Raw genomic sequence first — 27,789 nt, 5'->3', positions numbered from 1 at the left:
TACATGCGTTTATTTATTTATAGGCTTGTTGTGCTTTTTTTTTACACATCAATTTATTCAATTCGTTAGAGCTGCCGACACAAAGTTATATCATCATCTTTAGCTAGCTGTTACCAGGAAAGCAGAAACACGTAGTACGTACAATTTTAATATAACTGATTCTTAATTTTTCTTTGGATGATTTACATTAAATGATTTATGTAAACAATTGAATTTACGAAGACAACAATATATTAAAATATATTGCATGTAGTCTTCGTAAATGTATACGTACACAATACACATATGAAATCGAAAATTTAGTATAAAATACTTAGTTAAAATAGTACGGATGCATAAAAATAATGCTCAGTCATAAAAATAATGAACATAAAATAATAACTGAAACTAAATATTATTTAACATCTAATTTACATCAATTGATGTAAACAATATATATATACTGCAATAATATGTACGTATAAATTTACTTAGGTAAAGTACTTTTAATGTATAAATATAATATTCAGTCGTAAAAAAAATGGTATAAAAAATAAAAAGACAATTAAGGGGACACCCGGGTTTGAACCGGGGACCTCTCGATCTGCAGTCGAATGCTCTACCACTGAGCTATATCCCCATGTTTGAGGGAAACGAATAACATGATAACTAAACTTCAATCAATTACATGACTCATATTATTTTACTGACCTGACAAAAGATAAGATACGACTTACGAATATGTTAGATGTGTAAATTTATTGTTACTGTGAAATAAACCAGATAAGGACACGCTTACCTAACCGTGTAGTCAGGATTTTATTTGCGAGGATGAATACCTACAGAAGTGTTAATTTTTCATTTACCTACTTATTTCAATGGATAGATACAAGACTCACGAACTGAAATAATTGTCATTATTTTACTGTTTAAATAGCTTTAGTAGTTAATACTTATATTTAATGAAAATAAACTGTATCGTCATACAATTTCACTTCCATTACATTTTTTTATTTCATTCCTATTATTTCTAATAAATCATTAGCATCAACCCATTACCGGCCCTCTACACGGCACGGGTCTCCTCAGAATGAGAAGGGTATAGGCCGTAGTAGTAAAAAAAAGAAACAAAATACATAAGGCAGCCTTATCGCTTAGTAGCTAACTCTGCCAGGCAACCTTAGGATTGGAAAAAACGTGAGGAAAGCAGAATGCAGGCGTTAAAAAAATCATCTTTAAAGGCAATTGTTTTTTAGAGTGCATTGTTATAGATTCGATTTATTACTTTAACAACAGGAAAAAGCAATCACACAGTGGTTTATATATGCAGCGGGCAAATAATGAATAACAATTTAAACTTTCTGAATTGACATGAAGTTGCTCCTCTGAGTTCTGATTGTCAATGCCAATTCGACTGTAAGGACGATGCGCAATGTAAGATCTCGGCCAAAGTGACATACAGGATGGCAGCAAGATTGCGCCACGCTACACGATAACCATATTTGTAAACTTAAAACTAAAGCTACGATGGTTCTAAACGCGTCCTGGTCTAAGAAGAAGCCCACAACAAACTTAGCCGGTTTTTTTTTTTGTTATGACCATCTCACATTGTCATTTAAAATTATTAGAAGAGCAATCTGATTAGAGCAATAATTCACACCCAAGCTTTTTTATCGATTACGTAGTCCTTAATACTTACTATAATAGGACTTTTCTAAAAGCTTACGTTTAATACAAACTTTGAACTTTTTAAGAGACATCTACAAGATGTCAATGGGTAGTTAATTGTAGAATTGTATGCAATTTCCTTTAAACGAATTATGAATTTTATGTAACCTAGTATATTGCACTGTAAGTTTATTCTTACTTCTAATGTTTAAATTATTGCAGTCACATTATGTCGTTTCGGTGACATCCCCTGGCCACCCAAGTCGCTGCACCTCACTCCCATGGCCTTTTTTCTGTGGGGGTACCTCAAAAGCAAAGTTTATGAAACAAATCCTGAGACCGACTCAGCACTAAAAGAAAATATTGTTCGAGAAGTTAATGGCATCCCGACTTTTCTTCTCCAACGCGTGGAACGGAATACGGCCAATTCAATGAGTGTGTACGAAGTGACGGACGACATTTAGACGAAACAATTTTTAAGAAATGAAATCCGCACTTTTCTTCTTTATAATAAATATACTAGCGAACCCAGCCCGCTTCGTCTGGGTAGATTTTGCTTTATTTTATTTAAACAATAAACTTACATCATTACATTTTTAATAAAAGCTGTATTTGACAGTTTGTAAGTTCAAAAATAGGAGTGCTCCGATCGTCACCAAACTACAGGATTACTCTCCAGGTCAATCCAGAGATTCCCTGAAAGTTTCATTGAAATCGGTGCAGCCGTTGTTAGCTAAGTTTCATGAAATATGTCCAAGATGGCCGCCGCAACAAAATGGCGGTTATGTGATCGAATTTTAACAACTCTCTCAGTATGGGTATCAAATGAAAGGACTTCACTAGTAGAATACCATACACTAAATTCAAAGGGTTCTACATTTTCAATTAAGTAGTACCTATTATATCTTTTTGTGACACAGAACGTTAAGGGAAATATGATAAAGTAAGAAGTTTCACCAGTCATTCTCAATCGTTTTAATATCATAGGCACTGAGTCCTAATATCATAGGATTCAGAGCACAACTCTCCATGCTACTCTTATGCGGGTTGGTGGGCTTTTGCGATTATTGCCACAGTATGTTATTATTAATAAAATTTATTGGATGCAATTCCCTAACAATTTTAATCTTGCTTTGTATTTATGTCTCTGTGACTACTATTTTTCTTTGATGTACAATAAAAGGGTTTTCATTCATTCATTTAATTTCTAGCAAGTTCCGTGATTCGGACGACCGCATGATCCCAAGTCGAATATACCTACTAACTACTTGACTATTAATTAATAGTTTTTGATTTAGTACCTACTACTGAATTATATTATAGTTTTAAAATATTAACAATACACGTCGTTGTAGCAATATGAACGAGAGTAAAACGAAACATGGCTTGAAAAAACATTCACGTCGAAATTTACCTCCTCTTTTTTCTAGAAACGGACCTGTTAGAAAAAACCGTGCCAGTTAGAAAATCGTTTTATTTTTCCTGAAGTGAAAATACTACTGCTACTATTATTTTGAAATCGGCAGAGCTAATTTTGACGTCCTATTTTTAGGAGAAAAGACGGGTAGGTAGATATAACTATCGCGCATCTTACCCTTTAGGGCTAATATACTTAATTTTATGTAAGTTTATTGTATGTATATTTTAATTTTTACACCAACCACTATTTTTTGTATGTATTGGTTTCCTCCCAGTTAATAGTTGCCTTGAAATTCAAATTCAAAATTCAAAAATGTTTTATTCATGTAGACCTTATCACAGGCACTTATGAAGGGTTCATACATTTAACATGTTACACTAATGTTAGTGATGGTGATAACTGCATTCGTTAACTTAAAGCTAGGAGGGTTCCAAACGCGCCCTGGTTTAAGAAGAGCCCACAAAAAACTTAGCCAGGTTTTATGAGCCACGTTTAGTTTAAAAATTCTTTATGTATGTTATGTTTTGTTGTGTAGTAAAGAATTTTATTATTATTATGTACTATACTAGCCGTTTCCAGCCCGCTTCGCTGGGCGAATTGAAAAAGGAAATAAATTACATTTTATGTTTCATTTTTATTTTATTTTTTTCATATTTTTATTATTCTCCTTTTTTTTATTTTTGTATGAACATAAATAGGCCCCGCGGATAGAACTGTAAGCATCGATATTGTTTAGACTTACTCAAATTCCAAATTCCATCGATTTAGCCTGTATCTTTCATCCAGGTGATTTTTCTCACTAATATTCATTGTAACTTTCAATGTGCAATCATTTCCGTGCCTTTCTTCTAAAAATTAATAATAATTGACATGAAGAAAAAAATTTTAAATGAGCATTGAAAGTTTAAGTTAAAGTCATTGCAAGTCTCATATGTGAAGTTGAAATCTGTCTAGGTTCAAGTGCGACGAATTTTCTGTTAACTAAAATTTTCTCCGTGACATCAATTTTTTATAGAAAATTAATTGTGCATGTTTTTTATGAATTCTATTGGAATAAGTAACTAAATTTCTTTTCCACATCTCATGTACTTGGAAAATGCATTCATTTTAATCTATTACATTTCCGCGATCCCGCAATAAAAGAATTCGTCGGTTATGTAGTCTGCAAAAGTAAAATGAATGTAAAATTCTTAGTCCGTTGATTGGATAGCTACATGTAAAGTTAAGTTTTTGAAACCTCTCAATGACTTATTCTCCGCTGCCAAAAAGACGATTGTTGTAAGGAAATACACGAATATCCCTACATACACGAAGATCCCCACCAAATTTGGAGTCTGTAGAAGTTACAGGTTAGAAATAAAAATTTTAGATTTTAACACCCACCCCCGCAATTCCTGTCGGAAGTAGACTTTATTGAAATCCATTTTGAGATGTTCTTTATGTGAATAATAAAAGATTCCTACCATATTTAGAATTTTTAGAAGCTATATTTCGAAATTGAAATTTTTTATTGTTAACACCCACCCCCGCGAACCTTATTGGAGGTGATTCATTGTAAAATCCGCTCGAAGATCATTTTTATATTACATATAGAACACTCTCACTAAATTTGGAGTCTATAGGAGCAATCGCTTGGAAATTGAAAATTTTCATTGTTAACGCCCCCGCAATCTTCTTTGGGGTGGGATATCGTAAAATTTGTTCATAAATAATTTTTAGTATACAAAATTCCTACAAAATTTGGAGCTTGTAGCTGGAAAATTAAAAATATTAATTGTTAATACCCACCCCCGCAACCCCCTGTGGGGTGAGCTATCGTAAAATTCGTTCATAGCCTATTTCTACACCTTTACAGAAGATTCCTACCAAATTTGAAGTCTATAGGAGCTATAGTTTAAAAACGGGAATTGTTCATTGTTAACGCCCCCGCAATCCCCTTTGGGGAATGAATTTCTTAAAATCTATTCATAGCTGACCTCTACATAGCAAAAGTAATATTCCTACCAAGTTTCACGTTTCTAAGTCTTATGGTTCCCGAGATTTCGTGGTGAGTGACTATATAGATGGGAATTCTTCGATTATCATCGAAATTTTTAACTTTTTATCGGGCTTTTTAAAAATTTTCTTACATACAAAACTTTCTCCTGACAATTCTGAAGATAAAAAAAGCCCAATTGGTCCAGCCTTTCTCCACTACCGTGAGTAGATTCTTAGCTGAATGTAAAAACCCATAATCCGTTTAATACACTCTGTTGAAATCCATGAAAACAAAAGAATCAAGAGAAAATGCTTATCTTTTGTTTTTATTAGCGGGATAAATGTTCATAAAAGTAAAACAGCAATAAAAAAATGAAGGAATGTTGGAATTCAAAAAATAGATAGCCATAAACCATCTAGGAAAAATTTCGCATCGAATGGTGGAAGTTTCATGTCCATACGATCAGTGGTTTAGGCGTGATTGAGCCTCAAACGAAGACCATTTTCATTATATATATATAGATTAATTGGTTTCGTACCAGGGTTTATAGTGGGAAATTTGCCGAAAATGCCAAAAATCCTCCTACTATACCAGTTATATATCAATTTTAAGGTAGGCAGTGCTTTTTTGGAATGTACGAAGTGCACGCCACTGATATTACCAACTGAGTAAACTGAAAAGGCCGCTAACTCAACATGGAGCTGCAGTACAGAGCTAATTATCTGGTTGTAGGATAAAACTGTCGGAGATTATAAACATTATGTCCTCAAATCCTGTACAACCATTCGTTGATATTTATTCATTTTCATTTTGTCATCTAAATACAAGTAACTCACGTATTTATGACTTTTGTGAAGTTGAAAACGAATGTTTTTAAATAATAAAGTGTGGATAAGAGCGTAGCTGTAATAAAACTCGGATACCAGCCTCCCTTCCATATCGGGCTGATAAATAAACAAACGGGCGCGGGCGTGAGTCGAGCCAAGGTTGCTGTTTGTATTATGCAGCAAATGTCGAGTTACTAGGCGGGCAGCGCGGCGCAGGAGGTTTCAATAATTCAAGCCGGGAGTCTGTAGGTCATTTCGTAAATTCACTGGGAATCATTAGGTGCGCGGTTAAAGTGCTCCGAATTCGGAACGAAGTTACATTACACATAGTTTTAAATTTCATTATTTTTGTGAAATTTAAAGATATTAAAACCTTTAGTAGTAATAGACCGTATTATGGATAGAGCTCGTCAGGAGAGGTATATTATACTACCGCCATGTTTGTTTCCGCCGCAAAGCAGCATTGTTACAATATTGTGTTCCGGTCTGAACAGCGTGGTTTCAAGTGTAACTACAGACACATGAGGCTTAATGCCTTCGTTTGAGGCTGAAGAACATAATGCGGAACGTTGTAGAACGAGTTTCTTGCATGCCCTGCGAATTGTAGCGCTGTTTAGAGACGATGGTGTTTCACCTAACATCAGGTGGGCCATATGCTTGGTCCTTATAACTATAAAAAAAGTTGATCGTTGATCCAATTTAAAGCTAAACTTCAGGCGGCTATGACAGCTTTTCATAATCACTTACCAATTCGGATACAGCAACGACGGATCATAATGAATGAAAGATACATATGAATATACTTTTATTGCACACTACAAAAAGTAAATAGAAAAAAAAGAAAAATATAAAAAAACAACGTATACAATATGGCGGCCTTATCGCTTCATAGCGATTTCTTACAGGCAACGAATCATCATACTTAGACTCTCTACTTATTAACTAATACTCTCAACCCCAACCACTAAGACTCTACATATCTTTTTCTAGATAGATATGCTACGATAATACACTTATCGCCATCTAGCCCCATCGAGTAAGCGTTACAGCATGTGTTATGGGTACTAACATGACTGAATATACTTATAATATACAAATAAACACCCTGACACTGAAAAACATTCATGTTCATCACACAAACATTTTCCAGCTGTGAGAATTGAACCCACAGCCTTGGACTCAGAAAGCAGGGTCGCTGGCCACTGCGCCAATCGCCCTTCAAATCACCAGGTTTGCGATCTTAAGGATTAGTAAAATAAGTAAAATCAGTAGTAGAATAGTAGCAGGCATAAACGCTATTCAAATTAAAGTATGTATAATATATGTACATACTTCCAACCACTACTTTTAACACTTCACTATAAGCATTGGACCCCTCCCCTCCCCGTATAGTCTACGTAAGGGGACACCTTTTATTCTTTAACCACGGGCCCTCTAAGTTTATTTGAACAGAAAAAATAAAAATATACAATAGATGTTAGCCGTTATTTCTAAACCATGCGATACTTAAATACAAATTAAAATTACGTTTGCGTTCATATAAACATTTATCATATTAAATTATTAATATTTATTTCTTTATGTCCTTATTAGAATAATAAAAATATTGAATTCAGTAACTTTACTCTATAAAATTAGATTAGGTTATGTTGCGTTAACGAATGAGAAGTACCCATATCAATTTTTTTTACCTCAACCGGGTATCGTACCTAGGGCCTTGTGGCCTAACTGCTAGACAACTGGCAACTTTTAGGTTTACCACACTCCATTTTTTTAACTGAATCAAAACAGTTTTTAACTGAAATCCCTTATTTTTTTTAATCCGTTATATCATCCATTAAAAAGTTTTGACGTTATGACGTTTAAACAATTTATTAAGCCCCAAACTCGAAGTCAGCTGAAATTGAGTTACCTACCGCCTAAATCCGATTTATCAATTTATCACAGCGGGCCAAAAACCGATAAGTGAAACCAATAACATTTTTCAGCGGATATGGGCCCAATTCCAGAGTAATTGGTTGTGTGGATATGACTCAAAGAGGTTGACTACTTTTTGTATTAAGCATGCGGGCACCCGCCATTTTGATTTTTGAAATCATAACTTCTTTAACCGATCTGTATCCGTTTAGCGATTTTTAGTTTAGAAAAACCTTACCTATAGGCTCGCGTCACCGAAGGCCTCGACATGCTCAATACGTATGATTATGGATAATTATCTACCCATTATTGGCCCACTGTGGAGCACAGGCCTGTTGTGAGAATGAAAAGGGTCTAGGCCGTAGTCCACCAAACTGGCGGAGTTACGATTGGTAGACTTCACACGCCTTTGAAAACGTTATAGAGAACTCTCAGGCATGAAGGTTTCTCCATCTTATAACTATAATTTACCATCAGTGAGCTTACTACCACAGCTTAAAGCAGTATTATTCTAATAGTTATGACAGTTCCTTATGAAGTCCCTTAAATATCATTAAAATAAGGATTACTTACTATAAATATTCTGCGACAATGGTATCAACAATAATACGATATTACTAATAAATAATAATAATAAATAAATATACTACGACAATACACACATTGCCACCTAGCCCCAAAGTAAGCGTAGCTTGTTTTATGGGTACTGAGATAGCTGATGATAATTCTTTTTATGAATATAATACACATAAATACTTATAATATGCAGATAAACACTCAGACACTGAAAAACATCACACAAACATTTTCGAGTTGTGGGAATCGAACCCACAATACTAATTAAACTACAATACTATTTTAAAACCCACGTGGTTTATAATAGCGCTTGTAGTCAAGCGCTATTCTATAAAAAAAAAAAGATGATATGTATCTAAATTTATTCTTTCTTTGCAAGTGGTCGCAATCACCACTCAGTGTTGCTGGTGGTGCGGCTGAGTCCCCGCCGGAAGGCTTCAGACGCGCTGCTCGAGGCTCCTTCTCCGCCATCTTGGACCTATTGACTGCCACCACCAATCTCGATCACCACCATGTGAGTACTTATATCAATAACTAATTTTTATAGTTGCCTAAAGCCTTTTTTACAATTATATAGTAACTAGCAGTTCGCACTGAGGTATATCATTAGAACTTATGCCTCCGAAACGTGGTTACTGACCCATGGGTTTAAGAAGAAGATCAGAGTCACTCGATAGAGAGAGCTATAGTTGGAGTATCTCTACGTCATCAAATCAGGAATGAGTAGATGCGAACGAGTCGCGAAACTAAAGAATGGGAGAGCCACATGGTCCAGGGTCCCAAGGTGCTGGAAAGGCGACCTCGCACGGGTAAACGCAGCGTTGGGAGACCAGACGAGGTGAAATTATGACTACACGGTGAACGGTCTTGAGCCGCTGGACTAAACGGAACTAGACCGTGGTGCTTGGAACTCTCTAACCTCCCTAACTCAAAAACCTATGTCCAGCAGTGGTAGTCCATTGTCATTATATCCACATAATGATGATTCCTGGTGACCTGGGAAGTGACGTAGAAAGTACTAACACGAAGCCCTTAATATTCGCATTTATATTATTTAACATGAGTTGTGTGAAATGCTCAAGTCCCACAGAAAATGTATGAACCAAGTTATATATTAAAAAAATACAGTTCTGGCTTCAGTTTCGATTAAAGAGAGTTCTCTAAAAAAAAAATTACTAAAAAGCCGCGGACGCCATTTTGAAAATTTTCTAAAATATTAGATGGCGAGGTTGTTATAAAGACTAGAGTCGCAATGGACGATGATATGAGATCTAGTTACTCCATAATTATAGCGACGAATATACTCGCTCTCAACACACTTGTATTCGCTCAGGTAGACCACGTTCTAATTAAGTCAGCTAACCTAATTTTTGTCGCTGCTTTATATCGGGGCAATTCAGTTAAACTTAGCCTCGTTAGTCTAGCAGTTAACTGTTCGACTACGATTTATTTTGAATATAAATACGTATAGACCAGTGCCAAGTGTGAGATTTTCTACATACGCTTACTTATTCGATCGCGTGAATGTTATCCACGATTTATATGGTATCGAAAGAGCGCCTAGTCTAGCGCCAATTATCTATTGACAGAACGGTTTCCCAGTATTTTAACTAGATGGAAGAAAATCTCAACTTTTTCACTAAGACTGCAATCACACTAGATGATGAGCGATGATGAGGCCCGACAATTTTTACAGTGATTGTATCTTATTGCGCATGTTAGGAAGACTTCACTTTCCGGGGGCCGAGTTCGAATCCCAGCACGCACCTCTAACTTTTCTAAGTTATGTGCGGTTTTTAGTTATTAAAATATGACTTGCTTCAACGGCGAAGGAAAACATCGTGAGGAAACCTGCATCCCTGAGAGATCTACATAATGATCTCAAAGGTGTGTGGACTCCACGAATCCGCACTAGGCCCGCATGGTGTGCTTCGCCACTCTCACTTTTCATTGGAGAAGGAGACCCATACGTTGTAGTGGGCCGTGAAGGGTTTTATAATAATATACATATAAATCATCCATAAAAAAGTATGTTTAGCTGTATCGTGGTTAAGGAGGAGGTGTAGCGGATAAACAGACAGACGCGGAAAGCAATCTTGTTCCATACTATGTAAAAATGAAAACACGAGAATTACCCGCGGGCATCAGCTAGTATAATTTAATTGAGCATTATGTCAACATTGTTAGTCGATACAGTTTTCCTTTTGCGGATTATATCAAAGGAAAGCTATTTCTAGCTGGTTATATTAATGAGGCTCTTATTTCAGACAAAATGTCAACTGTCAAGAGAAATGTATGCAAATTAATGAGTCTCGAAGTTAACAATTTTCAAATTATAACTATCTACATATACCCAGCGGACATAAGTACCTACGACTCTAAAAGAACATGAGAAGTGAAAATTAAATTTTATGAATGAATGAATGAATGTATGAATGAGTACATAAAAAAGAAATACATAAAAAAGAAAAGTATACCAAAACAACGTATAAAATTTGGCGGCCTTATCGTTTCGTAGCGATTTTACATTTTTATCAAAGAATTTTTAACTACAGTTCAAGGAAATATCAGTATAAACTAGTAACTAAAACAAATTTACATATCCGAAATGTTCAGGTACATTACTCATTTATATGTTAATATTTTTAAATTTTATGCCATAAAATTTAAGAATGACTAAGAAAACTGTGTTTCAAACTTTCATTCGAGGTAACTGACTTTTTCTAGAGAGTAAATTTAAATGATTCAAGTAGGGTACTAAAGCTGATAAACATTTAGTCAGGCATATGGTTAAGAATAACAATTCTTTTTTCGCTTCAAAGAATTGCACAGATTTTTAATATAAATAAAGTTTTTTTTCTTAAAATATACAATCACAGACAGACACATCGTGGTCACGACGGGACTGGTATATATCGAAAAATCCAATAATATTATCGTGGTATGTACCCGTTGAACTATATTTAAGAAATGTTGATTAACCACAAAAATCTTAGTTTAAAAAGTTTTTTTCATTTTGGAGTACTCGGCACCTTAAAGTTCTTGACAGTGATATTTCATTCACTGCAATTGAAAACGCACATAACTCCGAAACGTTAGCGGTGCGTGCTGAGGATCGAAGAAGAAGAATATTTGCATTGATACACGAAAAAGTACTTCAGTATTTTATTTTCTTTTTCAATTTTCCATTAGATACCTTTTAGTTCAAATTGGCTTTTAGATACACATTGGATACTCGTCTATTTTTCCTCAAATGCCTGGAGCGCTTGTACTTTACAAGGTTTGCTGTATTAGGATCGTAAGAAAAATATTATTCATACGGAACTCTACATTTTCTATTAAATCACAAATTGGTTGAGCTTTGTTTTCTGTAACTCTTTTCAAAAACCCCACTTCTGAAGCAGCAGAATAAATATTTATAAATCTGTTTTAATTGACGCAGAATGAGTTTACATCCACGGCCGATGGCGCAGTGCTTTCTGATTACAAGGCTGTGGGTTCAATTCCCACAACTGTTTGTGTGATGAACATGAATTTTCTTCATTGTCTGGGTGTTAATCCGTATATTATAAGTATTTATCTATATTATTCATTAAAATATTCATCAGTCATCTTAGTACCCACATCACAAGCTACGCTTACTTTGGAGCTAGATTTGGGGCGATATGTGTATCGTCGTAGTATATTTATTTATTTATTTATTCGATTGTAAAACGATGTTGGAAAAGAGCAACTGCTGAGTTTCTTGCCGGCTTCTTCTCGGTAGAATCTGCCTTCCGAACCGGTGGTAGAGTCACTACAAACAGACAACTTGACGTTTCAAAAGTGATTAAGCCTACTGGAAATAAATGAATTTTGAATTTGATCACAAATTGGTCGAAGTTTGTTTCCTTTATTTCTTTTCTATAAAGCAACATAATAAAAATTTAAAAATCTGTTTAAATTTTACTATACTATACTTTATGTGCAAAAGCACTGCCTACCTACTAAGTATTGTACAAGGATTTTTATATTTTGTAACATAATCGTGTTATTCTATACCCGTCGCAACTTCTAAGCGATAGGTTCAATTTGAATATTTTAAAACTGAATTTGCAGGTATATAATCAAACTTAATATATATTTCACTTTATTTCTTACGCATTTATAAGGAGGATTAATTAGGACGCATGCATTCGATCGTTGTCCCATATGCTTCGCGACTTGCTGTTATCCGTGAAGTGTTATGTCCTTTATCTCCAATAATATTTATCAGATCTTCATTAAAATTAGACAGAACATGCTTGATAATATACACTTTCAAATGAAAAAAGAATTATAAAAATTGGTCGAAATTTAACGGAGCTATGAAGTAAAATTTATGAAAAATTTCATCCCGTTTCCCGGAGGAAACTTATTGGTTATCAGGATAAAAAGTATCCTATATGTTGACCCGGTATATCGGCTACCATTATACCAAATATTATTTAAATCCGTTCAGTAGTTTTCACGTGATGCCCGCACAGACAGACAGACAAAAATTAAATAAAAATCTGTTTTGGCCTCAGTGTCGATTAAAAAGCATCCCCAGGTCAAAATTTTCAAAATTTATTAAATGTAAGTATAGATATAGTAGGTAATTATATTTCTGTTCATTTATATAGTAATTTAAGCACGGGTGGCCAGCGTAACCTTAACTTAATTTGGTGTGATCCCCGAGTGTATTGTTGGCCAATATCCGCAGAGCAAACTAATTAATAACGGATATTAACAAAACGTCAAGATAATTTTGTTTGCAAAGCAGATTGGCCGAATCTGCGAGTCGATGATGTTTGCTCGATCGATAACAGTGGCCTTAGTACAAGATATGCTCACTCGCAATCGAGAAGTCATTTTCGAGGTTTGAACTCTGTACATCGTCAAAGTGAAATGGACCTATCGTCACTCGTTTGTGTTTCACAGTGGCGTGGCACGCAGCCGGCAGTTGGGTTTTGTACAAAGCATGCATAAAGAAGGACATAAAAGGAATAACAATTTTGCCTTATAAGTTACCTTTAAAACAAGTGTGGTGGCTGAGAATAAATTTCTATAAATTTAATTAAATAGCTTGTAGCTGGTAGCTTTGTATACTATCCAGTACCAGTATATCTGAATAGTTTTTAGCCGAAAAACTCGGCATTTAAATCAAGTTATTCAGCCGAGAATCTACAAATAATTAATAAACTGCCGAGCATGCAGAGTGCCGAGTAATCTCGAGGTCCGTCACTATTACAAACTTGACCTGGATATCGAACTCAGGACCTCGTGAGCTTAAGTAAAACACGCTAATCACTAGGTAAACGTGACAGTTGGCAATCAATAATACGTAGGTATTATCTTATAAATATAATTTTTCTGGAATTTTTGAGGAGTTGCGCAGGAAATCATTACGTCCTTTATTATTTCCAACCATGTCCTGGAATTGAACTTACAACCTCGTAGTCTGTCATCCTAACTACTGAACCACCGAGGTAGTTATACTTACCTAAGCTATGTACTGAAAAATCTATGGAGATTTATGTTTCCTATTTTCAACCCCATCTCATGTAGCAGAGTGGCGCAGTGGAAGCGTGCTGGGCCCATAACCCAGAGGTCCGTGGATCGAAACCACGCTCTGCTAAGACCCTTTTTGGCAAAATATTTTCTCATAGTCAAAATACGGAAGTGATATTAGTAATTATTTTGTTATATTTTTAGAGTTTTTTCTTTATTTTGTCACTTGTTACATTTAATTTTTTAACTATTCCTATACAAAATTATTGAGACACATGCATTGTCGCAAGGATTGCATGTAGATAACCTACCTATTGATATTTTACGAATAATGGAATCTATACTAATACGATATACCTAGCTGGCGAGATTTTTAGTTATATATCTTAAAAACTTCTTACCAGTCCGTAAAAAAAGAACTATTTAGGTATGTTTATTGAGTATGGTTAATGACTTGATAAGATAAGATAATATTCTATTAACATATCCACCAAGTGTTCCTACACTTTCAAATTACATATTTTTTTAAATAAAATTATAGGTAGGTACATATCTACTAATGACATAATAAGTTAAAAGAGAGCTGTGTTCTAAAATATGCTATTATTGCTCCATTTTTTGATTCCAGTGCAAGGATTCCTTAGTAAGTACATTTCGGATAGTAAATTATCCTCTCTCTAAGGTCAAGGTCACAATTTAAAGCGTAATACGAAAATACGAGTGAGGGATAGCTTGTTGTATTAAGTTTAAAATAATATTATATAATAATTACTGCGTCAAATCGGAAATACCTTCATGTGTAATTTATTTCCAGTACCTACTACCTAATGAGCAGTTTTGAAAAGTCATATCAACGCTTTATTGCAGTAACTCTCAGTGGTCAGGATATCAGATTTTACCGCGAAGAAGCCAGCTCAACTCAGCAGTTTCTCTTTTACAACATAATTTTAACATATTCTTGCGAGAGATGAAAGCGGAGCGACCTGTTTCCAAGCAGCGTCATAAGAAATTCATCAATTGTATCGAAGGCTCTTCTATAGTAGGTACCTACATTGTTTTATTTTCATACTTAGATAAGTCAATACTTTTCTCAAGCTTTAAACAAGCAGATATCACTAATTTATAAGTGTTTCTAGTAGGAATCAATACACATACTTACACTAATTCCACATATAGACTAGATACTAATTATTGATGCCAGCGACCTCGTTCGAATGTTTCCTTATGCATAATATTGTTAGAAATATTGGGTTAGGCTCACATAAATAAAATACAGTGCACATATTTAGAAGTTATTTATTTAGGTACTTTGTGCCTCGAGATTTATTTTAGTTACCTACCTATACTACTAGGTAACCATTTTTCATACTAATACTTTACTTTCGATTTATTTAAAGCAGGTGTGTACTTATAATTTATCATAGTACCTGCCGATTTAATAGGTTTGAATAGTTTCATTAAGATTAATTATCACGCCTAAACTTTACCCGTTATTGTTTTTTAGTCACAATGGTGCTTATAACAGCTTCTTGCAAGTAGATTTCATGTAAATGTGTTAATACTCATCTGCAATCTCGTTTGCAACTTGTGGTTTGTAATAAACTACGTTTCACCGACTTCCGTCAATAAAACTGGTTGTGCGTTTTAATTTCCTTTACAGACAATTACCTTTCCAGAATCCCATTTTAAACTTCTACCAACTGTACTTTTTAGTACACTAACCTCGTTTTTCCCACCATCACCGGTTAATTCCCCTTTTTTCCCCCCTTATTCTTCCCACTGACATTGACATTCCTCCTACCAAGTCTTCGTTCAGGAAGCGGGAATACTCAACAACTGGTGTCGTATCGATTTAATTTATTTGATCCTAACTGATTATTTATTAGTTCTGTTTATTACAATTTGATTGTTTAGATAATTTATTTATTTATTTTTATTCCAAATGTTAGAACATATTATATTAATATGAACATTTCTGACCCCTAAACTACAAGTAGGTATATGCAAAAAAAACATGTCGATCTTTTGCTTGAAACGCAAAAATAAATGAGTATGAAGCCTGTGGCTGTCACAGACTATAATCTATCTCTATACTTATTTTCAATCAGATCCGTTAAGCCTTTCTGGCGTGGTTGTATATCAAACCCAAACCGAACTTGATCTTGACGGCTGATTGGCGCAGTTGGCAGCAACCCTGCTTTCTGAGTCCAAGGCAGTGGTTTCGATTCCCACAACTGGAAAATGTTTGTGTGATGAGCATGAATGTTATTCAGTGTCTGGGTGTTTATATGTATATTATAAGTCTTTATGTATATTATTCATAAAAAATATTCATCAGTCATCTCAGTACCCATAACACAAGCTACGCTTTGGGGCTAGATGGCGATGGTGTGCGTTGTCGTAAATTATTATAAATTATTTAAACTTTCGCATTTATAACATTCAGCTAAAATAGATGCATAGGCAGCAAAACAAATAATATGACATAGATAACTCTATTACGAAATATTCGAGTGCGTGAACCACTGACCTCTATTATTATAAGTTTGACGTGTCTGTCTGTGGCATCGTTGCACCTACACGGATGAACAGATTTTGATTTTTTTTTATTTTGTGAATTATTCGGGCGTGTTCTTAGCTAATGAAAATCGGTTGAATGTTGTCGCCACAAAATGACGGCTTGAATAGTAGAATAATATTCACTGAATTAAAATCGCAAATTTGTAGTTTTTTAAATTTATTTAAGTACGTATCACAATAGGTTATAGTGGCGCAAAACATTAGAAACCCTGTGCAAAAGTTTAATTCATATTAGAAATGCAATTAAAAACTCATTAGTAACAACGGCTTTTCGCTCCAGGATCACTCCGAAGGGTCGCCGTCCCCGCGCGTCGAGGAAAAAAGCGGTGGAGTGTCCCCAGCCGCTAATGAAGGTAATGTTTTTTATCTTACTCCCCTGCTTTAAATCCTCGATAAGAGATAAAAAATAAATAAATAAATAAATATAGGTAGTACGACAATACACACAACGCCATCTAGCCCCAAAGTAAGCGTAGCTTGTGTTATGTGTGCTAAGATAACTGATGAATATTTTTTATGAATAATATTATACATAAATACTTATAATATACATATAAACACCCAGACACTGAAAAACATTCCTATTCATGACACAAACATTTCCCAGTTGTGGGAATTGAACCCTCGGCCTTGGACTCAGAAAGCAAGGTGCTCTCTGCGCCAATCGGCACTCAGATTCTGAAACGAAATTCAAAAAATACAAAATTCATTTATTTCAAATAGGCCTATTTTATAAGCACTTTTGAAACGTCAAGTATGTTTGTTTGTAGTGACTCTACCACCGGTTCGGAAAGCAGATTCTACCGAGAAACTCCGTAGTTGCTCTTTTCCAACATCAACATTTACAATCATTTTTCTAACTTGCGGGAGATGAGAGCGAGGCTGGCTGCTTCTTCACAATCTACCTTGCTATTAAGGAATTCATTAAATGTAACCTTGCTGCAAAAAAATTAATTACACCCTTCAGGTGCCATTTGCAATGAATCGGTTGATAGCTTATATTTCGAAAATCTGACACTTTAAAAGATTTGTCTCAGATAATATTTATTTATATTGATGCAAGCTCATGCTTTATGCGTGGCTACTATTTTTAAAAACAAAGAAAATCTTGAAAAATAAAGAAAATCTTGGACTTTTATGTAAGCTTAAATATTCAAATCACCTTTAAAAATATTAGTTTTATACGGGCCCAAGGAAACATTATTAGTCTAGGCCCTTGAAATCCAAAAAGTTGAAGATCCCTGCAAGTGGCACGCACCCGCTCGTTGCGATGCGCCGCGAACGGGATAAGCAGTGCTGCGTGTGATTATTGTAAGGGGGCGCTAGCCCTGCGCGCGGGGCTTTTTAATTGAAACGCCCACTCGAGGAAGGTCAAGCACGTATATCGCACTCTTGAGCAATTAAAATTGAAAACCCATTACTTAGATACCTATGCAAACCACGCATTTCGATGTATTTTTTTTTAATTTACTACAATTTAACCCATGTCTGCAATCTCACCTGGTGGTACCTAAGTGGTGATGCAGCCCAAGATAGTAGTTGGCTATTTTTGATTTAGATAGATACCTATTACGAGTAACCATGAGTTGCTTATTTTATGCTCGGACATGGTAAAAGGAAAAATTTAGTAGAAATATGTTCGACTACCATACCGGACCACCAAAAAAAAAATCCGCTATGGTTTCAATATTATTATATTTTTGTGGCTTGTAGCTTGTCCAGTCCTAATCGTTACATCAATCGTTCATCTATTCTTATTTGACTCGTATATAGATGCTTAATCCAAGAAAAGTCCAACCATTTCATTATCCTGCAGTCCACTGTAGAGTTCTGTCCTTTACCTCATATTAAATGATCATCACAAAATTTGAGTAAAACTGATGATGCAATATGCAATATGACAGAGTTATGATGTAAAATTTGCAAGAAGTTTTGCTCTATCCCTATAAGAGCACTAGTTTAGTTTAGGAGTTTTCCGCGTGATGCGCGAACAGACAGAAATTGTCCAGACCGACACATACTGTGAATTAGTCTGGTACCATATTTCAGGTGAAGGAGACAGCGAGCGGTGATGGTCAGCGACCACGCTGCTAGACAGGCTCGCGCAGCGCGGTTTCGCTGCAGACACTCGCCTCGCTTTGCCTCCGACTGGTATGAACATTTGTGGTACTGGTGTGGGGTACAGATAGGCTACCTAAGGGATACCTAAGGGAAGATTGCCTAGATTCTACACGCTTTGTGCCATATATTGAGAGGTCGTTATTGCTTGTATAAATACCTACTCAAAAATAGAAATAAAATAACTATTTACCTATGCCAAAGAGTATATAAACGCTATCAACCGCATAATGTTGAATGATACACATACCCTTCAAATGATGAAGGAGCTACCTAACTACTCGTATATCTAGGTACCAAATTTGAGCGATGCAGCTAATTTTTATGCACGTTGGTGCCTTACGGTGGGTCCTTGCGGTTCTAGGTTTGGACACCATCGGAATAATTATATTTTTTGGAATACGAATAGTATGTACCTACGATGAATTAATAAATACGGCTTACCTTATGTTTATCAGCCGGTCTTGCAGAAGTCTTAAAATATATTTGTTGTAAAAAAATAAAGGCCAGTAATACTTACTTGTGTCCAACACAGTGACGGACCCCTTTTGAAATAAACTTATTTTACTACAACTTACTTATAGGCATGTTGATTTTTGTGAAATTATTCGCCGATTTAAGAGAAAAATGGCAGACTGTGTAGTCATTCTGGTGACCCTACTCCCAACTTTTTGGTTCTAAGCAAAATAATTGAAATGGTCCCTGCACAGTTTTCATCAAGTTTCTTACATTGCATTATCGTTTGATTCCAGGCTGCGCTCGTTATAGGGAGCTGTGCTACCGAGCCTCGCAAGCCCACCTCCCCACTCAGTGCGACAGTCCTCCACGCGCCTGCGAGTGCAGGAACTGTTGCGCCCGCCGCGCCTCGGACTCAGCCTGACAGTCTGCCGCGGGCCTGGCTTGTGCCCAGCGACCTTTACCGTCTGCTGCAGTCATGCGTAGACACCACCCCTAGATACAAACCCTTAGTCGTTCACGGCGACCAATCACTAGACTTCTGCTTCTGGTGATTGGACGTAATAGTAATAATATCCCTGCAAGTCGATTTCGAAAAGAAGGCCTAACTAAAGCAACCAGCCAAAGTCCGCAATGCAAACTTGTACCTAGTTGCACGCTAACTGGTGCACCTTGTCCAGACATTAAATGGAGGTGTCGATACTGTCATTCGCCCCTAGCCCAGTAGGACCATGGGTATAGGTATACAGTGGTATACCGTGGTCCAACCAGAAGGCGAAGTCGGTGGGACCAGGAAAGCTGTTTTTTGCTGGCGTTCTGTTGAAGGCCTCCACGAGTGTATCCAGACTATTTCATCGATAGGTACACTCGCCACTATACTTGCCTATTTTTGTAACGCAGCTCAAGTGTGTGAGCACATTTTACCTCCACCGCTTCCGCACTTTGTACTCCGCCTTACCTACTGACAGGCCAAGGTATACTACTATGGGAGTAACTTGTGCTCCTACTAGGTTAGGGGGCGAATAGTATCGATAAAGGATGACAGGCTGCGGATGCCTATAATAATAGGACGAAGTCTAAATTCCGTATAGGAGAGCTACTGCTTTTTTTGTGTATTTCCTCTTTCTTCTTGTAAGAAACTGTACCTGACTAAAGAAATAGGTAAGTACTTGATAAAAACCAAATCAAATAAAAAAGAAAGAAAGTTATCAAGAAAATTCAAATCTCACCCTCTCACCATGTTGAGTTATTCGTCGTTCCCACTCTAGCGCACACGCAATGCCTAAGACGCACTTCGTTTGTAACGAAGATATAAGAATAGATTCATCAGCTTCTTAATTCGAATATGTTTCTAATAGAAACATTATTTTATTAAAGAATATCCGTAGCGTATGTAATTAATGCTATTATTGGTTGTCTTTTTCAGAACCCTTAAAAGATAGGGCGTGCTCGTTACTGATGACAACTGACTGACATTTATTTTCTTGCATCCTTAGGGACTTCCAGGAATCAATACCCTTTGTTGCGTTGAGGTAGTTGCTTAAAGTTTTAAATCTGTATGTACAGCGAAGTAAAAACACGCTGCCTTTCATGTTTCTTCTAAAATTCTGATATCTGATTGGTGTATTCCTGCATTTCTTCGCTCCGTAGATTTAGCACCCTTAAGATAAAAGTAAAATTTTGAATGGTCGCTATGCTGCGTTGCGACCAACGTGCATAGCGAATTGACACTTTATGCTCGGTGAAAACTGTAGAACTGTCCTAGTGCCTTACCTTACCTGACCCCGCGAAAACATTTAATTCATTGATGTAATTTTAAAATATTTGATTGTAAATCATAAGTCTTTGAGAACGCTTGATTGATTTAAGAAATTAGTTGCTAGTTTAAAATATACATATTTTATATCGAATTCAATTTTATCTGTCCGTTATTAAATTTTATTCTAGAGTAAGATATAAATTTAATGAAATAATGTAAAAGTTGACTTTACAAATTTATTAGGATACGTGTCTACAAATGAATTTTACGTAAACACAATTATTATGTCGAAAAATTATAGATAGATAACAATTATCTTTAAGTTTAAGCCAAATATTATCACAAGATAAATGTTAAAAGTAATTGTCAGAGTAAATAATTATTGCTCTAGATTAATGGTACAATAAACATAATTAGTAAAATACCCGTGCTATATATTTAGACCTCTTAATTTTAGCTTAGATGTATACTATCTAGGATGGTTTCTAACGTGTGACCATTAGTTTGAGACCAAGGAATTTGAAAGGAGACAGTCCAAATTCAATAAAGCTAAATAATTTCCGATTGTATAAAAGTTATCTTCGATTTCATGTTAAATTACAGATATCAAATATAATTTTTTATGATTTACTATGATATTGTTTCGTATGATGACTCCAGATCAGAATATACCTAGTTGTCACTACCTGCCCTCTTCTCAAGGGTGTCGGTTTCGAGGCAACTGACGAAATATATCGGAGGATGTGCAACAGCGTCCTCTGTGTTAGGTACTATCTCCAATGTTCAAGTGGACAAACGTTCCCGTTGGGAAGGCTTATAGTTCACATTATTAACACTTAGTGGACTGTTATAGGCTTTTGATGACTATATTATATGCAAGACATACCAAGAGAATGGCAGATTCCTACGTAGTTTGATATAACCTTCAATTTGTCATGATATATTGGATGTCCATGACATACAATGAGCAATAAACAAAAATTGCCAAAGATCTACAAAAACCAGACAAATCTGTATTTCAATTGATATCTAAGAATTAAAATAAAGACAGTTATTTTAATTTGTTTATGCAATATCTGCTTATGGAGCCAACATTTCAAGGTGCTCCGGCATCGAATGAAAAGTTCGCAGTGTACCAAAATGGAAAGCTTGGCGAGTTTTTTCGGATTAAAAACCTTTTAATGCAGCATCAGCATAGAAAACGGTCTGCGGCTCAAAGCACTTGATTAGAGCCAATGGCTCTAATCAAACCCTGAATTGTAATTTTACATCTCTGTCATTATGTCTGTAATCGTAACGCTTGAACAGATGAACTGATTTGAATTCAGTTTTAGTTAGGTCATGCCGCAGATAAGATAAAAAAAAATTGTAACCATTTTCCTGAAAAGGCTACATTTGGATGCCGTGGTTGCACATAACATTACATAGGTATCACAATAGAGCAGAACTAGATCAGTGTCAGAACCCAGGGGGTTTTATTCGGTAGTCCGACGTAACCTCCCCACGACAATAAACGTCGAGGGTTATTTCTATGATGGTATGTGTGTATTGTTATTTGTTTGTTATGTGGGAGGAAAACTAACAACGCGGCAATGGACAGTCTCCTTGTTATAAAAATACAACGTACATCTCTATTCTATTTTATATTACAACTGTTACGTGCTACAAATAATTATATGATTCAATACATTGATTTATTTCTCACCTGAACTAATTCTTCATTGTACTTAACTGATGTCTTAGTATTTTAGTACATTATTTTTACATATTAAAAATCGCGTTACCAAGTTTAAATATTTTTTAAATGCTTCAAAAATTAAATAAGGTATATTTAATATCTTATTATAAAAATATATCTATTGCGTTCTCTATGATAACATTTTATAGTTAGGTAGGTACTAAGGTAAAATTTGGTTATTTATCTCAAGAGAGGGTAGTTTATAAAAGCCAGTCTTTTTGAGTTCAAATAAAACTTAAATTATAAGCATATTTATTAAAAATGGACAGAAATACATATTTGTCAAATGAGGAAACAGAATGTGTTTTCAATGCGGAATACTCAAAGTACGACAGAAGGATAACCATAATTTAACACTAAAGAACGTTTGTACACTGATTTTTTATATTATCGCCCATGTTCCCATCACGTTTAACGGTGCCAATATTAGGTCTTCAGAGGCGTAGAACATTCGACACAGGTAAATATGAGAGGTTTTGGAAGAAGTTTCATTGCAAATTGCGATCATATCGCAATATAGCGAGTCTGTGTATGCAACGGCCTTTTCAATAACTTATAAATTAGGTACATAACGCACATATCTCACACATGATTTGTTACATATGACGGCACAGAAAATATAGCAACTCTTGAATAAATGAATAAATTGTTATCTACATATGACGACACAGAAATGTACATTTCAGGAAGTAATTCGGCAAATAGGAAACCGAAATGTTCCAGTTTCCCGTTTCAACTTATTATCTCTGGTACAATGCTCGATCCGAACCATCCAGTAAATCTCATTTGGCATCAGGTTTTCTTACCAGCCACGTGAGTTAAGCACAACCAGAGTGAATAGACAATGTCTTCGCGCTCCAAGTTTAACTTGTGTGCTTTGCGCTGTGCCTTAACCCCAAAATACTGCTTCACTATTGCGAAGTTAAGCTACATTTATTTTTATGGCCATACATTTCAAAACTTCTCAATGTTGATTGGATCCTTTCCGTTTAACAGCGTCAATTCGCATCAACATATTTGGGGCTTATCATATACAACACATCATTATAATATAACTTTATTAGTGCAAAAATGTGCGATATGAGATACCTATTAATTTGCTGATATGTGAACTGGGTACTGCCGATTGCCTTGTAGTTATGTGAACCTAATAATATCAACGGCAGAGTTCATTACAATAAAAAATATTATTTTAATTAGTTTTACTATATAGGACATTTTATTGAGCGAATAGGTATTCTAGTTATTTTATTATGTTATATGAATACTGTTTAGGACATGATTTCTGTGGCGATCTTACAAACTATTATAAAGGCATGAGCATTATGCACCGAAAACGAAGCCAAGCTTGTACTATTTGTATCTTCGTACTGATCTAATAGATACAAGACTAAGGAAGAAACACGGCACATGGAAAAGTAGTAATCTTACTGTGAATGTTTATGAAAAAGTAGAAATGACCCGAAATACCCGGTTCATAGTGAAAACGTATAAAAAATAAAGTGGGAAAAAACCCTTTTGTTAATGAAAAGCTAAATAGGTATTGCGCTCCAGGTGTGTTCATTTTTGGGGACATTTTTTCTGCCAATGAGCCAATTCTGTTGTACACCAGTCGTAAATTATAATATTTGTGCAATAGTCTACAACCTGAACTAAATAGACAGGTGTACAAATAGTGCTGACCTTTCCACAAGGTTTAATAAAGAAAAAGATAGCACTATTTTTATACTTACTTGTTTAGTTTAGGTTGTATGTATCTACAATAGAGTGGCACCAATGGGTTTTTGTAGTTTAGCTTAGCTTGTTTGCAGTGGATATTGCGTTAATGCCGTCTCACTTCGCAACACATTTTATTTTGCACCACTTAACTAGAACTTGCTTCAGCTAGAAGGTATCAATCTGTAGGTCATTTTGGTGGCGAGATAAAAGCTCGAGGAAGTAACGCGTTGGTCAAGCCAACACATCCAGCCAGAAGTGGCGTGCACCGAGCTACTTACGACCAATCACAAGTCTGCCTGAAATCATCAAACCCTGTGTTTGGTCGAAAATTAGCAAACGACCTTGGACAACATTAATAGTGACGCTGATACATATTATGTAACAGTGTTGTCCTAGTTATGTGGTGACTATTACAGTATGAACTTCATTCCTCATAAACAAAAATGTTGTTTTTTTCGATGCGATACTTCTTTAGGGGCCACCTATAAAATACGTCACACGTTAAAGGGGTTGGGTGAAATCAATGTGTGAGGGCGGATGGAGTCATAAAGCTTCGAGATGTATATAAAGCTAAAGTATTTAAACTTATAACTACCAGCTCTTCTAAATCATTCGAAAGTATTTGAAACCTTCAGTTTAATTCGGAAGCCTGATAACCCAGAAAATTTTATGGCATATAATACTTAGTTCAGTTGATGCTTGCTCTACATGATTAATACATCTTTAGGTATCGAAGTGTACGGAAGGACGAGTCAGAAGTGCGTATAAAACTACATTATTAAAACTTATTAAACTCTTCCCTCTGAAGAATGATTCCTCTGAAGATTGAATCCTGTTAACCCAGAAGATTTGGTCTCAGATACTTATTTTTATTGAGGCTAGCTCCAGCTATTGATTTGTTAAGGTGCGGTCATTTAGGAAATAACATGGTGGATAGTGGGTGATCCAGGCTCCAGACTAAAATATTAAAGTCTCTTCAAATCTCTTAAATTTATAACGTCACATCAGGAGAGAGCTAACAATCATGATGTTTGCGTGACATTATTTACGGATGACCCCTTACACGCCGGCCGCTGTGTATAAAAACTTTGAAAACAGCAACGGTCTTATACTATAAAACTGTAACCATCGAAGTGGTTAGAAATAGCTAGGTGCTGAAGTATTTTATTTTGAAGAATACACACTCGTCAATTTAAATATACGCCTCGCAGGGTATACAATGCATTTGTAGGTTTATTCGAAACTTACAATCAGTCATTATGTTAGATAGATATAAATTACAATTAGTTGAAATGCTAATGTTACGAAATTAAGAGGTATACAATATTTCATGCAAAAATGCATCATCTTAGAGATAGATCCAGTCTATCTCACGAAGACCGTTTAGTCTCTGATGTACTAGTTCAGTATGATAAGAGGCGCATTTGTGTGTATATAAATCTAAATAGCATACACCTTACTTTAGAGTTATAGATTCCAATCTTGAGTAGCTACACCAAAACAATAAGTTTATTTCTCAAGGGTGAAAAAAAATTATGCCTGACCACGTATGTTGTGGACTTTTATTTCCGAGACTTGAAAATTCTTAATGAATGTAACACCCCTACAAAATTAAATGAGAAAGTTAAACGGTCTTCGTAATATAGAACATTACCTCCCAAACGTTAGTTACAACTAATAATTTGAAAGGTTTCAAATCAATTGAAACAAATGTATAAAAAAAGAATAAGTCTAAGAATAAGACAAAAAATCTAATCTACCAACTTAATTATGCGGAGAAAAGTTTATAAGAAACAGTTTCAAAACTACTCAACTCAATATTATTATATTAGGCAGATTCTTTAACACTATTTTATATTGTAATAATAATTAATTGCAAAGGTGGAAATCTCTTAAAATTCAAGTTTGTGTTACCATGATAGTAATAAAGTATCAAGTTAATTGGGGTATCCACTACATATAACACATTTTTCCCGTAGCTGGGCAATGGGCATGCCTCCTATCTTTTGAGAGGGAGTAGAGCAATGCTCAACCACACTGCGAGTTTCGGCAACACGAGTTGTCAAGATTTTACTGGTGTGTTGGAAAGGGGATATTTGGCCGCAGCTCCGTTATCAACTGTCCGAAAAGACAAACTCCTGAATATTTCACGCGGTGCTTGCGAGGCCAAGCGCCATCTATGATTTCGCGAACACAGCGGATACCTAGCTGTACGTTCAATCTAACCAAACGTTTCTTATAGACTCGAAACCGCAATAAAATAACACATTTACAAACTCAATGATTGCGTACATAGAAAAGATAATATTTTACAAGTATATTCAAATATCGATAATCCATCCCTTTTCAAACTTACAAAAGTCCAAAGTCAACAAAGAGTCAGCACTGCTTAGACATACGCTGATAAAAATTGGGATAACTGGTAGAGGACGAATATATTCGGACAGGCACGAATACAAAACCCCTCCCGATTTAGGTTTAGCCAAGGGAAATCGTAGTATTTCATAATCAGAAACCTACTACTTAGCAACCTGCAACACGTAACTTCGTCGGATGATGGTAGTGTTTCTGTTTTTACCAAATATTCTTATTTCATGAATCATAGACATCGAATGGGGTTTTGTAAAGGTGGTCCCTTAATTACTATTTTCGTTAAAAAGTTCTAAAAATATTGTTTCATAGAAACATTTATGGGCAAATTTTTTGTTTAAAAATTATAGTCTCTCATTGTATTATTGTATATTTATAGCACTCTAGAACAACTTGAGCTAAAGCCACTGTGCTCATAGCGCCAAACTTTAACATCAATCACAAGTTCGGTGATAAAGAGGCGTAAAATTTCTTAAACAAATTAATCTGTAAGGAATATTATTTTTTGTTAAAATCTTATCAAAGGAAATACACTATTGTGTACGAATGAGGTACCAGGGTAACAGTAGCGTTGAAGAGGTAAACTCACTCGCACCGTCGATAGTAAGTTGATGTAAAGGACCGCTGAAGATGTACGAGGTACCAGAACAGCATGTGCCGCGAGGAGGTAAACTCACTCACTAACGTCGATAGGGATGGTAAGATGATGCAGATGCGGTGCCGCTTGAAGAGCCGTGGTTGCTCCGTTTGGACGAGCGCTGATACCCATCTCCTGATGCCCCAGTGTATTCATAATCATCACCTGAACGGATACAAACATGTTGAAGATGAACTGTCCTGATGAAACCTAGCATATTTTATTTTCTCTTCGAATTATAAACTAACTTAAAATGCAATAAAACATGTAAACCTACACGGAATTCCAAAAAAATATAAGTTATTTTCCGTGTTAACGTTTGGGTCGTAACAATGATAGAGCATATATCCATGATAAAAGTGGAAAAGGGGCTTAGTAGTTCGTAGGCTCAGTAATAACTACATTGTCCTATGGTTCTCACCTAGTAGTATCAATACAAATAAACATGTATAACAATCGATACATGTATAATTCAATATTAAGATATTGAGAAGAGATTTGGAAGATTTGAATTGATAAGTAGGTTAAACCAAGGA

General features: G+C 35.4%; 2 protein-coding genes and 2 non-coding genes across 6 annotated transcripts in view; 2 read left to right on the top strand and 2 right to left on the bottom strand.

The window, feature by feature from the left end:
* Window positions 1-21,211, top strand: part of LOC120632835 (26S proteasome non-ATPase regulatory subunit 10-like) — a 38,618-nt gene extending 17,407 nt beyond the window's left edge. Inside the window, exons 8-11 of the mRNA XM_039902865.1 lie at window positions 8,745-8,879; window positions 16,737-16,809; window positions 18,506-18,607; window positions 19,327-21,211. Of these exons, the coding sequence (XP_039758799.1) occupies window positions 8,745-8,879; window positions 16,737-16,809; window positions 18,506-18,528 (231 nt within the window). The 3' untranslated portion in view covers window positions 18,529-18,607; window positions 19,327-21,211. The remainder of the gene's footprint in view (window positions 1-8,744; window positions 8,880-16,736; window positions 16,810-18,505; window positions 18,608-19,326) is intronic.
* Trnac-gca lies at window positions 548-619 on the bottom strand. Its single transcript has one exon. It is a non-coding gene; the product is annotated as a tRNA-Cys (tRNA).
* Window positions 13,932-14,003, top strand: Trnam-cau. Its single transcript has one exon. It is a non-coding gene; the product is annotated as a tRNA-Met (tRNA).
* Window positions 21,212-21,955: 744 nt separating the features above from the next.
* The window catches only part of LOC120632834 (heterogeneous nuclear ribonucleoprotein 27C), a 38,553-nt gene continuing 32,719 nt past the window's right edge, over window positions 21,956-27,789 (bottom strand). For all 3 annotated transcript variants that reach the window (XM_039902860.1, XM_039902861.1, XM_039902862.1), the window contains one exon: window positions 21,956-27,418. In XM_039902860.1, coding sequence (XP_039758794.1) covers window positions 27,297-27,418 — 122 coding nt within the window. In that variant the 3' untranslated portion in view covers window positions 21,956-27,296. The remainder of the gene's footprint in view (window positions 27,419-27,789) is intronic.

Source organism: Pararge aegeria, chromosome 20, assembly GCF_905163445.1.
Source record: "Pararge aegeria chromosome 20, ilParAegt1.1, whole genome shotgun sequence".
NCBI classification, from domain to species: domain Eukaryota; kingdom Metazoa; phylum Arthropoda; class Insecta; order Lepidoptera; family Nymphalidae; genus Pararge; species Pararge aegeria.
The sequence above is the reverse complement of the archived record's forward strand: the minus strand, read 5'-3'. Positions and strand labels throughout refer to the sequence as shown.